The sequence below is a fragment of the Leucoraja erinacea genome, chromosome 21 (genome assembly GCF_028641065.1).
Source record: "Leucoraja erinacea ecotype New England chromosome 21, Leri_hhj_1, whole genome shotgun sequence".
Lineage (NCBI taxonomy): Eukaryota > Metazoa > Chordata > Chondrichthyes > Rajiformes > Rajidae > Leucoraja > Leucoraja erinaceus.
Window position 1 is genome coordinate 15,113,197 of NC_073397.1, and position 14,734 is coordinate 15,127,930.

A 14,734-nucleotide genomic window follows, 5' to 3' on the forward strand; every position below is an offset into this window, starting at 1 on the left:
CAAAGAGATAAGCCTCCCTGTTTTGAATGGAGGCAAAGCTCAAACCACAGCCTTGCTTTCTGACCAAGGACATCAACACATCCTGGGTCATGGTCGTTTGTCGACCAAATCCCTGTTACACTGCTGCCCAAGAACAAAACGTTATATTTTACTTTAGCGCTTAGACATACAGTGTGGAAACAGGCCCTTCAGCCCACAGAGTCCACGCTGACCAGCGATCATGACACCGACACATTATGGACAATTTACAATTTTACCGAAGCCAATTAACCAACAAACCTGTACATCTTTGTAGCATTGGAGGAAACCGAAGCACCCAGAGAAAATCCACACGGTCACAGGGAGAATAGAAACATGGAAAAAATAGGTGCAGGAGTAGGCCATTCGGCCCTTGGAGCCAGCACCGCCATTCAATATGATCATGGCTGATCATCTATAATCAGTACCCTGTTCCTGCTTTTTCCCCATATCCCTTTAACCATAAGAGCTAAATCTAACTCTCTCTTCAACACATCCAGTGAATTGGCCTCCACTGCCTTCTGTGGTAGAGAATTCCACAGATTCGCAACTCTCTGGGGGTGATAATGTTTTTCCTCATCATAGTCCTAAATGGCCTACCCTTTATCCTTAAACTGTGACCCCCCTGGTTCTGGAATACATTAACTCAGTGCAAACAGCACCTGGAGTCAGGATCGAACCCGGGTATCTGGCGCTGTAAGGCAGTGGCTCTACAACCACGCCACTGTGCCGCCCTTTTTTTAAAGCCACCAGCAGTCCTTCATTCCTTGTTGCTTCATCATCTAGGATTTGATTCTCATTTTGACTGCCTAAACTTCCTCCCAGCCTAAACTTCTTAAAGCAGGGAACTAATCCGTTTCTAAGCATATACATCACTTGCTCCAAAATGGCTTCCACAACAGTCAAGAGCAACTAAAACAGAATGTTATAATTGACAACACTTCACTGAAATGAAACAGCACTGATTAGTGTTTCACGGGACTAGGTGTCATTTACTTGCATGTTTATGATTTACTAAAATTGAAAAGTAAGATAGAAATGCGATAGTATGCTGGTACTAACCTGAGGGATCTGAGTGCTCTTTCCACAGCCTGTTTCACCGACAATCACCAGCGTCTGATAGTTCTCGACCAAGTAAAGAACATGATTTCTGTGCTAAAAAAAGCAAAGCAAAACAATAAAGCATCACGTTTCCTTCATTATTGAACCCAACCTGTGCTGCAAAGATTTGCGACCCTTGCAAATCCGATTTCAGGTTTGTGTCTTCTCTTGTAAACCAGCAGTTGCAGTTCTTTGTTTCTACATCTATGGAGATTTGTGTGAGGGGTAGGAAGTGGTGGTGGGGGGGCTACACTTTGTTCAGTTGTGGTAGCCTGAGAATTAATGGACCCATGGCCCAAAGTCACACTCTGAAAGCTCAACAAAGGTTGCCATCTTCAGGCCAAGCTTGGTTTGCTTCCCAAAATTAAAACTACTGTACATATGTGTGGCAATAATCTTACTGATCTGTATTTTAAAAAATAATTTCACTGTACTTTGCTACACGTGATAATAAAGATCCATAGAACCCAGCAAGACGCAGAAACACAAATGTGAAAAGTGGGGTGAAATTTTGCATCTGGAGGTTCTCCATAGTATTCTGTTTACATTTTTTTGACAAAATGTACTTATTTTAAGGATTACAGTGCTGATGTAGAAATGACAGTGATGGCAGCACAGTGTCACTGTAGTGCTGCATCTGTCTCAGAACTCAAGCGAACACGGTTCAATCATGACCGTTATTTTACTCCAGACTTTAAAGATGGATTCCATTTTAGAATCCATCTCTCTACTAATGCGATTTCCAACTCTGCATGGAATGAGCACCATGACAATATGGGTTTCCCCCTTGTGTTTCAGTGGCTACCAATATCTCAGAGTTGTGTTGTTTGATAAGTTCATGGGCTACTATAAATTTCCCAGACTTGACTTTAGATTAGTTTAGTTTAGTTTAGTTTAGTTTAGTTTAGTTTAGAGATACAGCACAGAAACAAGCCATGGTAGACAAAAAAGTGCTGGAGAAACTCAGTGGGTGAGGCAGCATCTATGAAGCGATAAGGAAATAGGCAACGTTTCGGGTCAAAACCCTTCTTCAGATTGATGTGGGGGTGGGGGGGGGAAGAGAAGAAAGGAGAAAGGAAGAGGGGGAGCCAGAGGGCTGAGGGAGCGCTGAGAAGGGGAGGAGACAGCAAGGGCTACAGGAAATTGGAGAAGTCAATGTTTATGCCGCTAGGGTGCAAACTGCCCAAGCGGAATATGAGGTGCTGCTCCTCCAATTTCTGGTGGTGCTCAATGGCCATGGAGGAGGCCCAGGACAGAAAGGTCGGATTCGGGAGTTGAAGTGCTGAACCACAGAGAGCTCAGGTTGGTTAATGCGGACCGAGTGAAATGATCGCCAATCCTCCGTTTGGTCTCACCGATGTAGATCAGCTGACATCTAGAGCAGCGGATGCAATAGATGAGGTTGGAGGAGATGCAGGTGAACCTCTGTCGCGCCTGGAACGACTACTTGGGTCCTTGAATGGAGTCGAGGGGGGAGGTAAAGCGACATTCGGCTCACCAAGTCCGTGCTGACCAGCGATCCCCGTACACACACTAGGGGTAATTTACAATTTCACCAAGCCAATTAGCTTACAAACCTGTACATCTTTGGAGTGTGGGAGGAAACCGCAGCACCCGGAGAAACCCCGTGCAGGTCACGGGGAGAACGTACAAACTATGAAAAGACAACATCCATAATCAGGATCGAACCAGGGTCTCTGGCGCTGTAAGGGAGTAACTCTACCGCTGCACATAGATGGGTGACAGAAGTATTGGAGGTGGGGCATGTAACAGTGAATAAGTTACAGGGAAATAATTGGGGGATTGAAGTTGCACTTTGAGCACCCATGGACTCGACAGACCATGTCTACATCAATACAGATATCAAACATGGAAATATGCAATTAGTTAGGATATTAACATGCATTAGCACAGAGATAGATTCTAAAATGGAACTCAGAACATGTAATTAAGAGTTTGGATAGACTTGGAACATCAGAGGTTGAGGGGAGAAGTATATAAGAAATTGAGAGGTTTAGATAGAGTAGACTGTTAGCACCTTTTTCCAACACAAGAGGGCATAGCTATCAGGTGAGAGCGAGAACATTTAATGGACATGTGTGAGACACATTTTTTTTTAACACATAGTGGGGGTCTGAAACGTGCTGCCAGGGGCAGTGATGGAGTCAGATATATGATAGTGCTTTTAGATAGGCACATGGAAGTGCAGGCAATAGAGGGATATGGATAATATGCAGGCAGATGAGATCTGGCATCACGTTCAGCACAAACATTGTGCGTAAAAGCACCTGTTCCTGTGATGTATGTTCTATGCTCCTGTTCTATGTTCTTTTTTTTTTTTTAAATACAAACACAATTATCTCAAAAACAAATATTTGATGTAAAAACATAACCAGAATCAATCCATCAATGCAGCATTGACAATCTCCCACCAGAGTCCCTCAGAGAGCCAGTATTCGTGTCACAATGTGAGAACACTTTGCACCATTTTCTTTCACTCCATAAAGAACCCCAATCACTGCAAAGAATGCATTCAAATCTAGTCTCTCACTTGAAATGAATCTTCAAACTTACATTTTGAAATGGGCCCACTGGTAGTTTTGAGGTGCTAATCTAGGATTTGAGGACAAGAGGAAAAAGACGACTTTTATCTAGTGTCTTTCACAGCCTCACAATGACCCAGGGTGGAGCAAACAAAACCACTTCTGCATCACTGTTGTTATGACGGATACATGGGAAGCAATTTGCAAACTGTAAGCTCCTACAAACAATAAAGTGATAATGGTTAGATAAACTGTTCTGGTGATGTAAATTGATCTAGAACATTGGAGATAATTTTCCCCACTCTTCTTCGAAATAATACCGTGACACCTTTAACATGCACTTCAATGGGTAGGAGTCAGTTTAACGTCTCAACGAAATGGTAGCACACTCTCAGAAGCACAGTGAAGTGTCAGCCTTGAATATTCTGGTCAAATCACTGGGGTAGAATTGTAAGCCACAACGTTCTGAGATGAGGGTGCTACCAGGTGAACCAGAGTAGGCACGTTTAATCTAGATTCTAGGTCAATTAATAAAACAGGTTAAATGTTGAGTCAAGGTCTTTCCGATCAGTCAAATGGTTGAGATCTAGGGCATTATTTGAAGTGCAGGGAATTCTCCCAATTTCCATGCTAATATCAGCAATCTCACCATTGATTGTTAAACTGCTGCGCACATAGGCAAAGCTTGCTGTTTACACCTCTATATAGAACACTGATTAGGCATCGACATTTTTAAAAATCTCCGCTTGGCTGGCTCACAACCTAATGGTATGAACATTGAGTAGGAAGAAACTGCAGATGCTGGTTTACGCCAAAGATAGACACAAAGTGCTGGAGTTACTCATTGGGTCAGACAGCATCTCTGGAGAAAAGGAATAGGTGACGTTTCAGGTCGAGTCCCTTCTTCAAACAGAGTCAGGGGAGAGGGAAACTGGAGGTATGAGAAGGTTCCGAACAAATCAGAGCCAGCACTGATCACCAAGGAAAGGCGGAGTGCACAATGGTTAGTTGTTGGCCGTGGAAGAGGTGACAACGAAGGGACACGTACAGTGAAGCTAGCAGTACAATTAGGATGAGGAGGGAGAAAGGGGAGTTAAAAATTGAATTGATCACAGAAAAACTCACTTGAACTTGAAGGGAGAGGGAATGCAAGAGTTACGAAATTAGAAAAATCAATATTCATATCACTGAGTTTTAAGCTGCCTAAGCAAAATATGAGGAGCTGTTCCTCCAATTTGCATGTGGCCTCACTCTGCCAGTGGAGGAGGCCCAAGACATAAATGTCATTATGGGAATGGGAAGGGGAGTTAAAATGTTTGGCAACTGGGAGATTGCATAGGCCAAGATGGAGGTGTTCAGCTGATCATTGAATTCACCACTTTTAAATTCTCCAAATTTAGGTAACTTCTACAAACCCCCCTCCCTCACCTCTCTTCCCCTCTCTGCTTTCTCCCCCCCACACCCCACTCCTCTCCCTTGAACTCTGGTTGACTTTGCATCGGTTTCTCCCCACCCCCTCCATTCCTTCCTCCAGCTTCAAAATGTTCACATTTTCTATCCTTGAACTTCACAATTTGCAACTCTTTATCCGATTGGCTTACACGTTGTTTTCATCTCTGACCTTTATCCAACAATCGGCCTATCAATAGACCCCCTTGCCTGTGTTCACCTGTTACTGGCGATGCTTTGTCCTGCCCCTCCTCTCTTCCAGCTTTCTTTCCCAATCCCCCTGCAATCTGTCCGAAAAAGGGTCCTAACCCAAAACCTCACCTATTCATGTTCTCCGGAGATGCTGCCTGACCCACTTTGTAAACCAGCATTTGCAGTTCCTTGTAATTACATTCAAAAAAATTGAATTGGATCAGAAGCAATGAGTATATTATGTTATGTACATAAATTCTATCTTTACGTAACATTATAAACTTACTCTTGCTGAAAATCCACGGAAAAATATACAACCTTATTGAAGAAAATAACCTACAATCAAATAAATAAAAGATCACAGAAAAGGCATAAAGAATGAGACTAATAACAAGAAACTTAATCATTAATATACGCAAATAAAATCAATGTACTTGTACCTTAAAGATTGGCAGCTTTTGCCTCTGCTGCTCTATGGAGAGGGAAGCATATCGATTGTGAATCACTGCAGTTCCACTTGCTTCTGCAGAACTAATTCTTTCTTCGGATATACCCAGACCAGGGCCCTCAGTGCCTAAAGCATAAGATGCAGCAAAATAAACATTCATTTAGAAATGTAGCATGGAAACAGGCCCTTCAGGCCACCAAGTTCACATTAGTTCTATGTTATTCCGCTTTGCGCATCCACTCTCAGTGGTTCTTAACCTTTTTGGCACCAGTACGCGCATACGTGAACAAAATACTGTATGTGGTATGTACCTTTGTTAGGTTCCTAAACATGGGCTCAACAAATTGATATGTTATTAGTGTCCCTTTCACGACCCCCGGGAAAGCCCCAAATGACCCCCATAGGTTAAGAACCACTGCTCTACCCATTAGGGGCAATTTACAGAGGACCAATTGACCTACAAATCCACAAGCCTTTGGAAACCAAACCCGGAAGAAACCCACGTGGTCACAGAGAGAACGTGCAAACCCCACACATGCAGCTCCCAAGATCAGGATCGAATATGAGTCTCTGGCACTGTGAGGCATCAATTCTACCAGCTGTGCCATTGTGCCGCCCCTGAAATTAAAATAAATATTCTGCAATTTTTACAGTCCAAAAATATTATTTCACAAACTATTATTGTGCTTGTCAGTGGGAGCATCTGGGACTCTGATGGAAGGATACAAGAAGTTGATGAACGCCTTCTCGTTTCCATGGGCTTCCTTTCAGACTCGTGTTGAAGTAAGGATCTACATGGATGTCTTTGGCTTATAAAGTGGAAAATTAATGTTGACTGAAGGTCATTCCATTCTTATCTCACATTCACACAAACCACACGCAGTCACAGTTCAGAAACGGGCCTAGACTTTAATACTCCTTCGGCCAGGAGAGTAAATGAACTCAGATTTTTTAAATTTAACAGCCTAGCCTTGCACTCTGTCAACGGGGGATGGTAAGTGGATGACAGGAATCCTTTAGAGATAATTATTTGAAGTGCAGTTGGTATTTGCATGTCTCTGAGTCAGTAGGTTTTTAGTTCAAGTCCCACGTCAGAGTCCTCAAGCTCAAAATCTATGCTGACACATTCTGTGTGTGCAGCACTGAGGGAGACCTGAACTAAAGAAGCTGTCATTGTTCAGATGTGACATCTATCCAACACCCTTTCAGATCCCTGTCTGGCCTTAAAATATCCCATGTATTATGTGAAGTGCTGGAGGCTTTCCTGATGCCTCCACAACTTCCTAACTCAATTCAATTACTAAAATAGATAATCTAGAATACTTAGATTAGATTGGTTTAGTTATTTGTCACACAGAGTCATAGAGCCCACACAGCCTTCGGCCCAACTTGCCCACATCGACCAACATGTCCCATTTACACTGGTCCCACCTGCCTGCGTTTGGCCTAAATCCTTCTAAACCTGTCCGATCCATGTACCTGTCTAAATGTTTCTTTAGCATTGAAATAGTGCCTGCCTCAACTACCTCCTCCGGCAGCTCGTTCCATACACCTACCACTCTTTGTGTAAAAAAGGTACCCCTCCAGTTCCTATTAAATGTTTCCCCTCAAACCTTAAACCAATGTCCTCTGGTTCTTGATTCCCATACTCTGGGCAAAAGACTACCCAATCTATTCCTCTCATGATTTTGTACACCTCTACAAGGTCACCCCTCATTCTCTGCACTCCAAGGAATATAGTCCTAGCCTGCTCAACCTATCCCTACAGCTCAGGCCTTCAAATCCGGGTAACAGCATCATAAATCTTCTCTGCACCCTTTCCAGCTTGACGACATCTTTCATAAAAGATGCCTGAAAAGATGCCGTTGTTATTATGTGAAGAGCTGGAAAGTTTTCTCAATGCACCCACAACTACCCAACTCAATTAAATTGCTGAAATAGATTATTTAGATTAGTTTGATTAGATTATTAAGTTTATTGTCACGTGTAACGAGGTACAGTGAAAGCTTTTTTTGCTGCGTGTTATCCAGTCAGCGGAAAGACTATACATGAGATTACAATCAAGCCGTCCACAGTGTACAGAAACAGCATAAAGGGACCATTGACTATTATAACACAAATAATTGCAGATGCTGGTTTACAAAAATATATATTTTGTGCTCGATTGACTCAGCAGGACAGGCAGCATCTCTGGAGGATGTGGATACGTGACGTTTCAGGTTGGGATCCTTCTTCAGATTGATGCTTTAGGTCGGGACAGACTGGAGAATGGTCTGGACCTAAAACATCACCTATCAATATCCTCCAGAGATGCTGTGCTGTTACTTGTGCTTTTTAAAATCGGTTCATTAGCAATGCGGGTTTAGGGAACTTGCTGTGGGTAGCTCGACTGATTTATTTCTTTCATTACAACATTTCAACACTAAAGGTGTTGCTGAGAATATGAAAGGTATATGTACCCAAGTTATTTCATAATGAATAATACAAAGTGCTGGAGTAACTTGGTTGGGCTAGGCTAGTGATTCCCAACCTGGGGCCATGGCAAATTTCAGTGGGGGGGGGGGGGGGCACAGAAAAAATTGGGGATTTAGGGGGCCACAGGTTCGATGAAGGGGGCCACTTTTTTTCCGCTAATAATGTCAGGGGGGCCACAGAAAAATTAAAGAGCCCAAGAACTAAAAAAGGTTGGGAACAACTGGGCTAGGCACCATCTCTGGAGAACATGGATAGACGACGATTCAGAGCAGGACCTATTCTTCAGACTGACCCAACCCAAAATGTCATCTATCCATGTGCTCCAGAGATGCTGACGGACCTTCTGAGTTACTCAGCAGATAGCAGTTTAGAAGGGTCAGGATGAGAGGGATTTTATAGAAACATATAAAATTCTTAAGGGATTGGACAGGCTAGATGCAGGAAAAATGTTCCGCATGTTGGGTTAATCCGGAACCAGTGGTCACAGTTTAAGAATAAGGGGTAGGCCAATTAGGATTGAGATAAGGAAAAATGTTTTCACCCAGAGAGTTGTGAATATGCGGAATTCTGTGGAGGCTATTTCACTGGATGTTTTCAAAAGAGAGTTAGATTTAGCTCAGGGCTAAGGAATCAAGGGAAATGGCGAGAAAGCAGGAACGGGGTACTGATTTTGGACGATCAGCCATGATCATATTGAATGGCGGTGCTGGCTCGAAGGGCTGAATGGCCTCCTCCTGCACCTATTTTTTTATGTTTCCATGTTTCTAGACACAAAATGCTGGAGTAACTCAGTGGGTCAGACAGCATTTCTGGAGAACATGGATAGGTGATGATTTGGACCGGATCGCTTACTCCAGCAGCCTGTGTCCTTGTTTATAAACCAGCACCTGCAGTTCCTTGTTACTTTTTTTCTAATTCACTTGTGCGCACCAAGGTTCACAGCCAGTCAGAACAATGGCAATTTCAGACAGATCTTCTTTTAGAAATTCAGCAACCAAACTCACTGGGGACAGCCTCGGATAGAAGAAGAAGAATGTTATCCTCCTCATAAAATTCCACAAAGGAATCAGCTTCATGGTTATGCAATCAATCACTAGTGGAAAGTAGATCTAGGGCATTTTCCTACAGGGTGTCACATGGGACTAAGGAGATAAGCAGCAAGTCTAGTGTTGCTCCTGTACATCTATCAGCATCAGTTTGCAATGAGCTCTGCACATTCCAACCTCTCAAAGAAACACAAATAGAAAAGAGAGAATGTATAAACTGCGAGTGGACATTTTCCAATATTTATCTGTCATTCCAGTTTTCAAATACATAGGCTTCTATTTATACAAAGGCTTCCAATATTTCAGGATGTCAAGAAGTTATTCACAGCCAATAAAGTACAGTCAGTGTTGTCATAGTAATATTATTGCAAATGCTTTACCAAACAGCAAGCTGTTGCAAATAAAGTGGTATTGACCAGATTACATCTATTTATGGTTATTATACATGTTTTAAAAACTCTGCCTTAACAGAAGTGCTATATTCAACTGTAGAAACAAGAAACTGCAGATGCAATTTTGGGTCCCGACCTGAAACATCACCTAGAATTATAGTGTGGGAACAGGCCCTTCTACCTGACTTGCCCACGACGACCAACATGCTCCATCTGCATAGTCATTAAGTTATAGAGTGCAGAAGCCTATCTATGTTCTCCAGAGATGCTGCCTGATCCACTGAGTTACTCCAGCACTTTGTGTCTTCTACTGCTAGGCTTAACTCCATTGAGGAGGGGGTTGGGGGGAAATCGTGCCCTATTGTCTTAATATAATGCAGCACGCTGATATCAAACTGGGTTCTACTTGTAATGGAATGGGAATTGAGGAATAAATATTCTCTTGGTCACTAGTGCTGGAGTAACTCAGCTGGTCAGGCAGCATCCCTGGAGAACATGGTTAAGTGACGTTTCAGGTCCAGACCCTTCTTTTTCTCCAGGGATGCTGCCTGATCTGCTGAGTTACTCCAGCATTTTGTGACCTTTTGTGTATTAACCATCATCTGCAGTTCTTTGTTTCTACTAAGGGAAGGCTAATGCTTCGGTCTTAACTAAACCCTGGAGGTGCAATTATCTCAGGCAATCCTTTCATGAAATGCTGTACCAGTCAGGAAACAAATACGAGCAAGCTTCGGAAAATTATATCTGCCAAAGTGATAAATAAGTATGGTAACAAGATAAGCAAACTGTTACAGTGGATTATTCATTTATAGTCACAGTCATAGTCAGAGTGATACAGCATGTAAACAGGCCCGTCGGCCCAACTTGCCCACACCAGCCAACATGTCCCAGCTGCACTAGTCCCACCTGCCTGTGTTTAGCCCATATCCCTCCAAACCTGTACTATCCATGTACCTAACTGTTTCATAAACATTATGATAGTCCCTGCCTCAACTCTGGCAGCTTGTTCCATACACCCACCACCCTTAAACCTATGTCCGCTGTCCTTACGTGATATAGGTGCCAAAGAATGCCAATCGCCACCTTTGCTAACTACCTCTTAGAAGGTAGAAACAAAATGCTGGAGTAATTCAGCCAGATAGCATCTCTGGAGAAAGAGAAAGAGACTTTCTCCACCACGATTCCTCAATTGCCACGTCTGAAGAAGGGTTCCGACCCGAAACATCAGCTATTCTTTTTCTCCAGAGATGCTATCTGGTCCATTGAGTTACCCCAGAATTTTGTGGCTACGTTCGATATAAACCAGCATCTGCAGTTCCTTCCAACCCCCGAGAAGGTTGCTAGTTGCATTCTTGAACCACTGCAGCCCATATGGTAAAAGTATTAGCATAGAGTTGGTGGGCAAGGAGCTTCAATACTTAGATCCAGTGACGATGAAGGAATAATTTACTTCCTGGTCAGAGTGATGTTTGACTATACTTTAGAGTTTAGAGATACAGCACGGACACATGCCCTTCGGCCCACCGAGTTCCCGCCGACCAGCGACCACCAAGTACATTAGCACCATGCTACACACCAGGGAAAATGTCCAATTTTACTGAAGCCAATTAATCTAAAAAACCTGTACGTATTTGGCATCTGGGAGGAAACTGGGAAAACTCACCCGGGCACAGTGAACAAACTCCATACAGACAGCAGCCGTAGTCAGGAATAAACTCGGGTCTCGGGCGCTGTAAGGCAGCAGCTCTACCGCTGCACCACCGTGCTGCCCTTAAAGTGGAATTTGCAGACTTTGGTGCCAGCTGCCATTATCTTTTTGTGTTTATCAGTTTGGGAGTTGCTGCAGTGCATTCTACACCATTGGTGTTGGGAATGAATGTCTGGAGAGGGGAATTAATTGGGCGTCGATCAATTGCGCAGCTTAGCACTGGCTGGTGTAGAGCTCTAGTTGTTGGATCTACACTCTGCCTGACATAATCAGTAGTCAGCGCCAAGCATGTGGTGCTTTGGTTTTAGAAAACAAACAGTAACATCTGCTTAAAATACCCACACAAATACCTCATAACCTCGTAAAAACTAGGAGCCAGAGGAGGATACAAGGTCATTCAAGCCTGCTCCACCTTTCAATGAAGAAACAAGGAACTGCAGATGCTGATTTACTAAAAAAGACACAAAGTGTTGGTGTAACTCAGCAGGTCAGGCAGCATCGTTGCAGTACATTGACTAGGTGACCTTACAGGTCAGGACCCTTTAGACTCGGCTTTCATTGATCATGGCTGATCTAATTTGGTACCTAATTCCATTTGTCTGCCAATCCTCTTAATCACTGTAGCCTAAATGTATCTATCTCAGACTTGGACACAAAGACTTTCCTTTCCTTGACTTTCCTTGACTTTCCTTCTCCATCCTAGTTGTTTTACCAGGTTTACATTTCTCCACATTGTTTCCCTCTTGAGATCACACCTTCCCAAGCCAACAATGAGCTTGCCAAATACTACCCTGCTTGAGGTTGTTTATAACTGGCCCTGATGGACCATGGTCTTTTCTCGTCTCCAGCTCCTCACGTCCTCCCTGCCCCCATCCCCTATGTTCAGTCAGAAGAAGGGTCCCGACCCGAAACGTCATCCATCCTTTTTCTCCAGAGATGCTGCCTTACCCGCTGAGTTACTCCAGTACTTTGTGTCTATCTTTAATGACTCATAGCTGTCTGAGGCAGAGAATTCCACAAGTCCAGATGGTAAACAGCAGCCACTTTATCATTGCAGCGAAGGCTTGCTGAAAACCCATTTGTGGAGCTACTCTGGTTTACATGAAGCCAGCAAACACTTTGCGTCAAAGAGCTGATACATTTATCTGCTCTGTCTTATGGAATAGCAAATTATCTCCAGCATGATTCATGTGTCAGTAAGGCCAAGTGGAACATTTTATTTCTCATTATAAAGTTTTGGGTTTCCCTTGTGAGTAGCTGAATAAAAATTCTAGGTTACCGTTGAATTACAGTGTGGAGCAATTCGAAAGAACAGCATTGTCAGAAGTGTTATTTTTCATCCCTGCAGCCTTCCCTTGAGTACTATAAGAAATCCAAGTTATCATCAGAAAGATCAAGTATCTCTCTACTGTACTTATGTGTTTCTTTTCAATCTGCACTGGAAGATCAAATACCCTAAACGTTCTATCATAGAAAGTTCTTTGTGGCCATTCTGCCCCTTCCCACTTCCTCCTCTATAGCCACTTGCCATTGTCGATGAAAGGGCTGTGACCCAGAATGTTAAAATGCATCGAGAGGCTACTTTACCTACTGAGCATTTCCAACATCTGCAATATTTTGAACAAAACACAAAGTGCTGGAGTAACTCAGTGAGTCAAGCAGCATCTGTGGTGGAAAATGAACAAACGACATTTCTTGTTGGTACCCTTCATCATATTGATTGATGTTGGATGCGGGAAGAAGGTTGTTAAAGAGAGGTGGGGGTGGGACAAAGTCTGGCATGTGATAAAAAAAAACAGGGAACTGCAGATGCTGGTTTACAGAAAAGCAGTAAGACTGGAGCAAAAGTGCTGGAGTAAATCAGTGAGTCAAGCAGCACCTCTGGAGGACATGGACAGTTGGTGTTTCGGGTCAGGACTCTCCTTCATTCTGAAGTAGTCCTGACCCAAAATGTTGCCTGTCCCATTTCCCTCCGCAGATGCTGCTTGACCCAGTTACCCCAGCACTTTCTGTCATTTCCTGGCAAAGTGATAGTTGGATAGGGGGGGGGGGGGGGGGGGGGGGGGGGGGGGGGGGCAGAGAGTGATTGGCAGATGGGTGGAGTAAATGCCAAAGAGAGGTGAAAACGGAACAAAAGGGTGTTAGAAGAGATAAAAGCAGAGGCGGGAAATATAAAGGCAGGGGAAGGGGTTTATGTGGAAAATGGATAGGGGTGGGGTGATAAGGAGTGGGAGATTATGGAGTGGGGAGGGAAGCAGTTAGGGGATAAGGAGTAAGGGAATAAAGGGTCAGGGATAGGGGATAAGGAGATAGGGGGTATGGGCAAATGGGAACAACGAAAAAGGAGGTGGGATAACGTGATAAATAGATGTGCACTTGGGGAGGGAGGGTAATGTTTTTAAAAATTGGAGAATTCAATGTTCATGCATTTGGGAATTTTGCTGTCACAGTCGTTTATCTCATTGTGAGTGTGTGAGTGTGTGTGTCTTCTAGCGCACAGATAAACTGGGGGGTCACGCCAAGGAATTGAGGGGTTATTTCTATTTGAAAGGAGTTGGGGGGCAGAGTGGGATGTTGCCCTGGGTGTAAATGCAGCCTCTGGGGGATGGATTTTATTGCAGGCAGCGGGGTCAAGTGCTCGGCACAGGAGCCGCCCACACACGCTTCACGGCGATAAAAAAATGTATTTTGAGGCGACACAGGGCACTTTAGATATAAAATAGGGAGAATAGATGTGCCTGCGCCCGTCTCCCCGGACACTATCGCCATCGCCTTCCCCTCCCGCCCGCCCGCAGCTGCCCTTGGGTATAAAACGCGACGTTTTATTTTTTTAACTCCTCGTGCCCCGTACGGAGAGGCGGTTATTCCGGAGTGGTTTCCCCCGCCGCTCCAGGCCCCGGCGTCATTTCATTCCCCTCAGGCTGCCTTTATTTTTACCTGGTTTCCAAAACTTCGGAGCGGTCATGGGCGCCGCCATCTTGGTGTGAAAGGTCACGGGGGGAGCTGTCCGTCACCGGCGCGTCACCGAGAGCGGGCAGCTGCAACTTTGCAACAGGCAGGAATGTCCCACGCAGGAGCATTAGTGCAGCACCACCAAGACATGCACTCTGTGCATTGCATATATACTCTGTATATGTACATAGTACTCTGTAAACAATATAATAAATGGATAAAAACAGCATGTACATATATATATATATATACAACACATACATACATGCACACACTTCTACATACACAAACATAGATACATAGACAATAGGTGCAGGGGTAGGCCATTCGGCCCTTCGAGCCAACACCGCCATTCAATGTGATCATGGCTGATCATCCACAATCAGTGCCCCGTTCCCGTCTTCTCCCCA

The 14,734-nt window shown here is 43.9% G+C and overlaps 1 protein-coding gene across 1 annotated transcript in view; it reads right to left on the reverse strand.

The window, feature by feature from the left end:
- The window catches only part of dhx35 (DEAH-box helicase 35), a 65,156-nt gene extending 50,736 nt beyond the window's left edge, over positions 1 to 14,420 (reverse strand). Inside the window, exons 1-3 of the mRNA XM_055652179.1 lie at positions 14,310 to 14,420; positions 5,744 to 5,877; positions 1,081 to 1,173 (exon numbers count right to left, since the gene is read on the reverse strand). Coding sequence (XP_055508154.1) covers positions 1,081 to 1,173; positions 5,744 to 5,877; positions 14,310 to 14,349 — 267 coding nt within the window. The 5' untranslated portion in view covers positions 14,350 to 14,420. The remainder of the gene's footprint in view (positions 1 to 1,080; positions 1,174 to 5,743; positions 5,878 to 14,309) is intronic.
- Between the last annotated feature and the right edge of the window lie 314 nt (positions 14,421 to 14,734).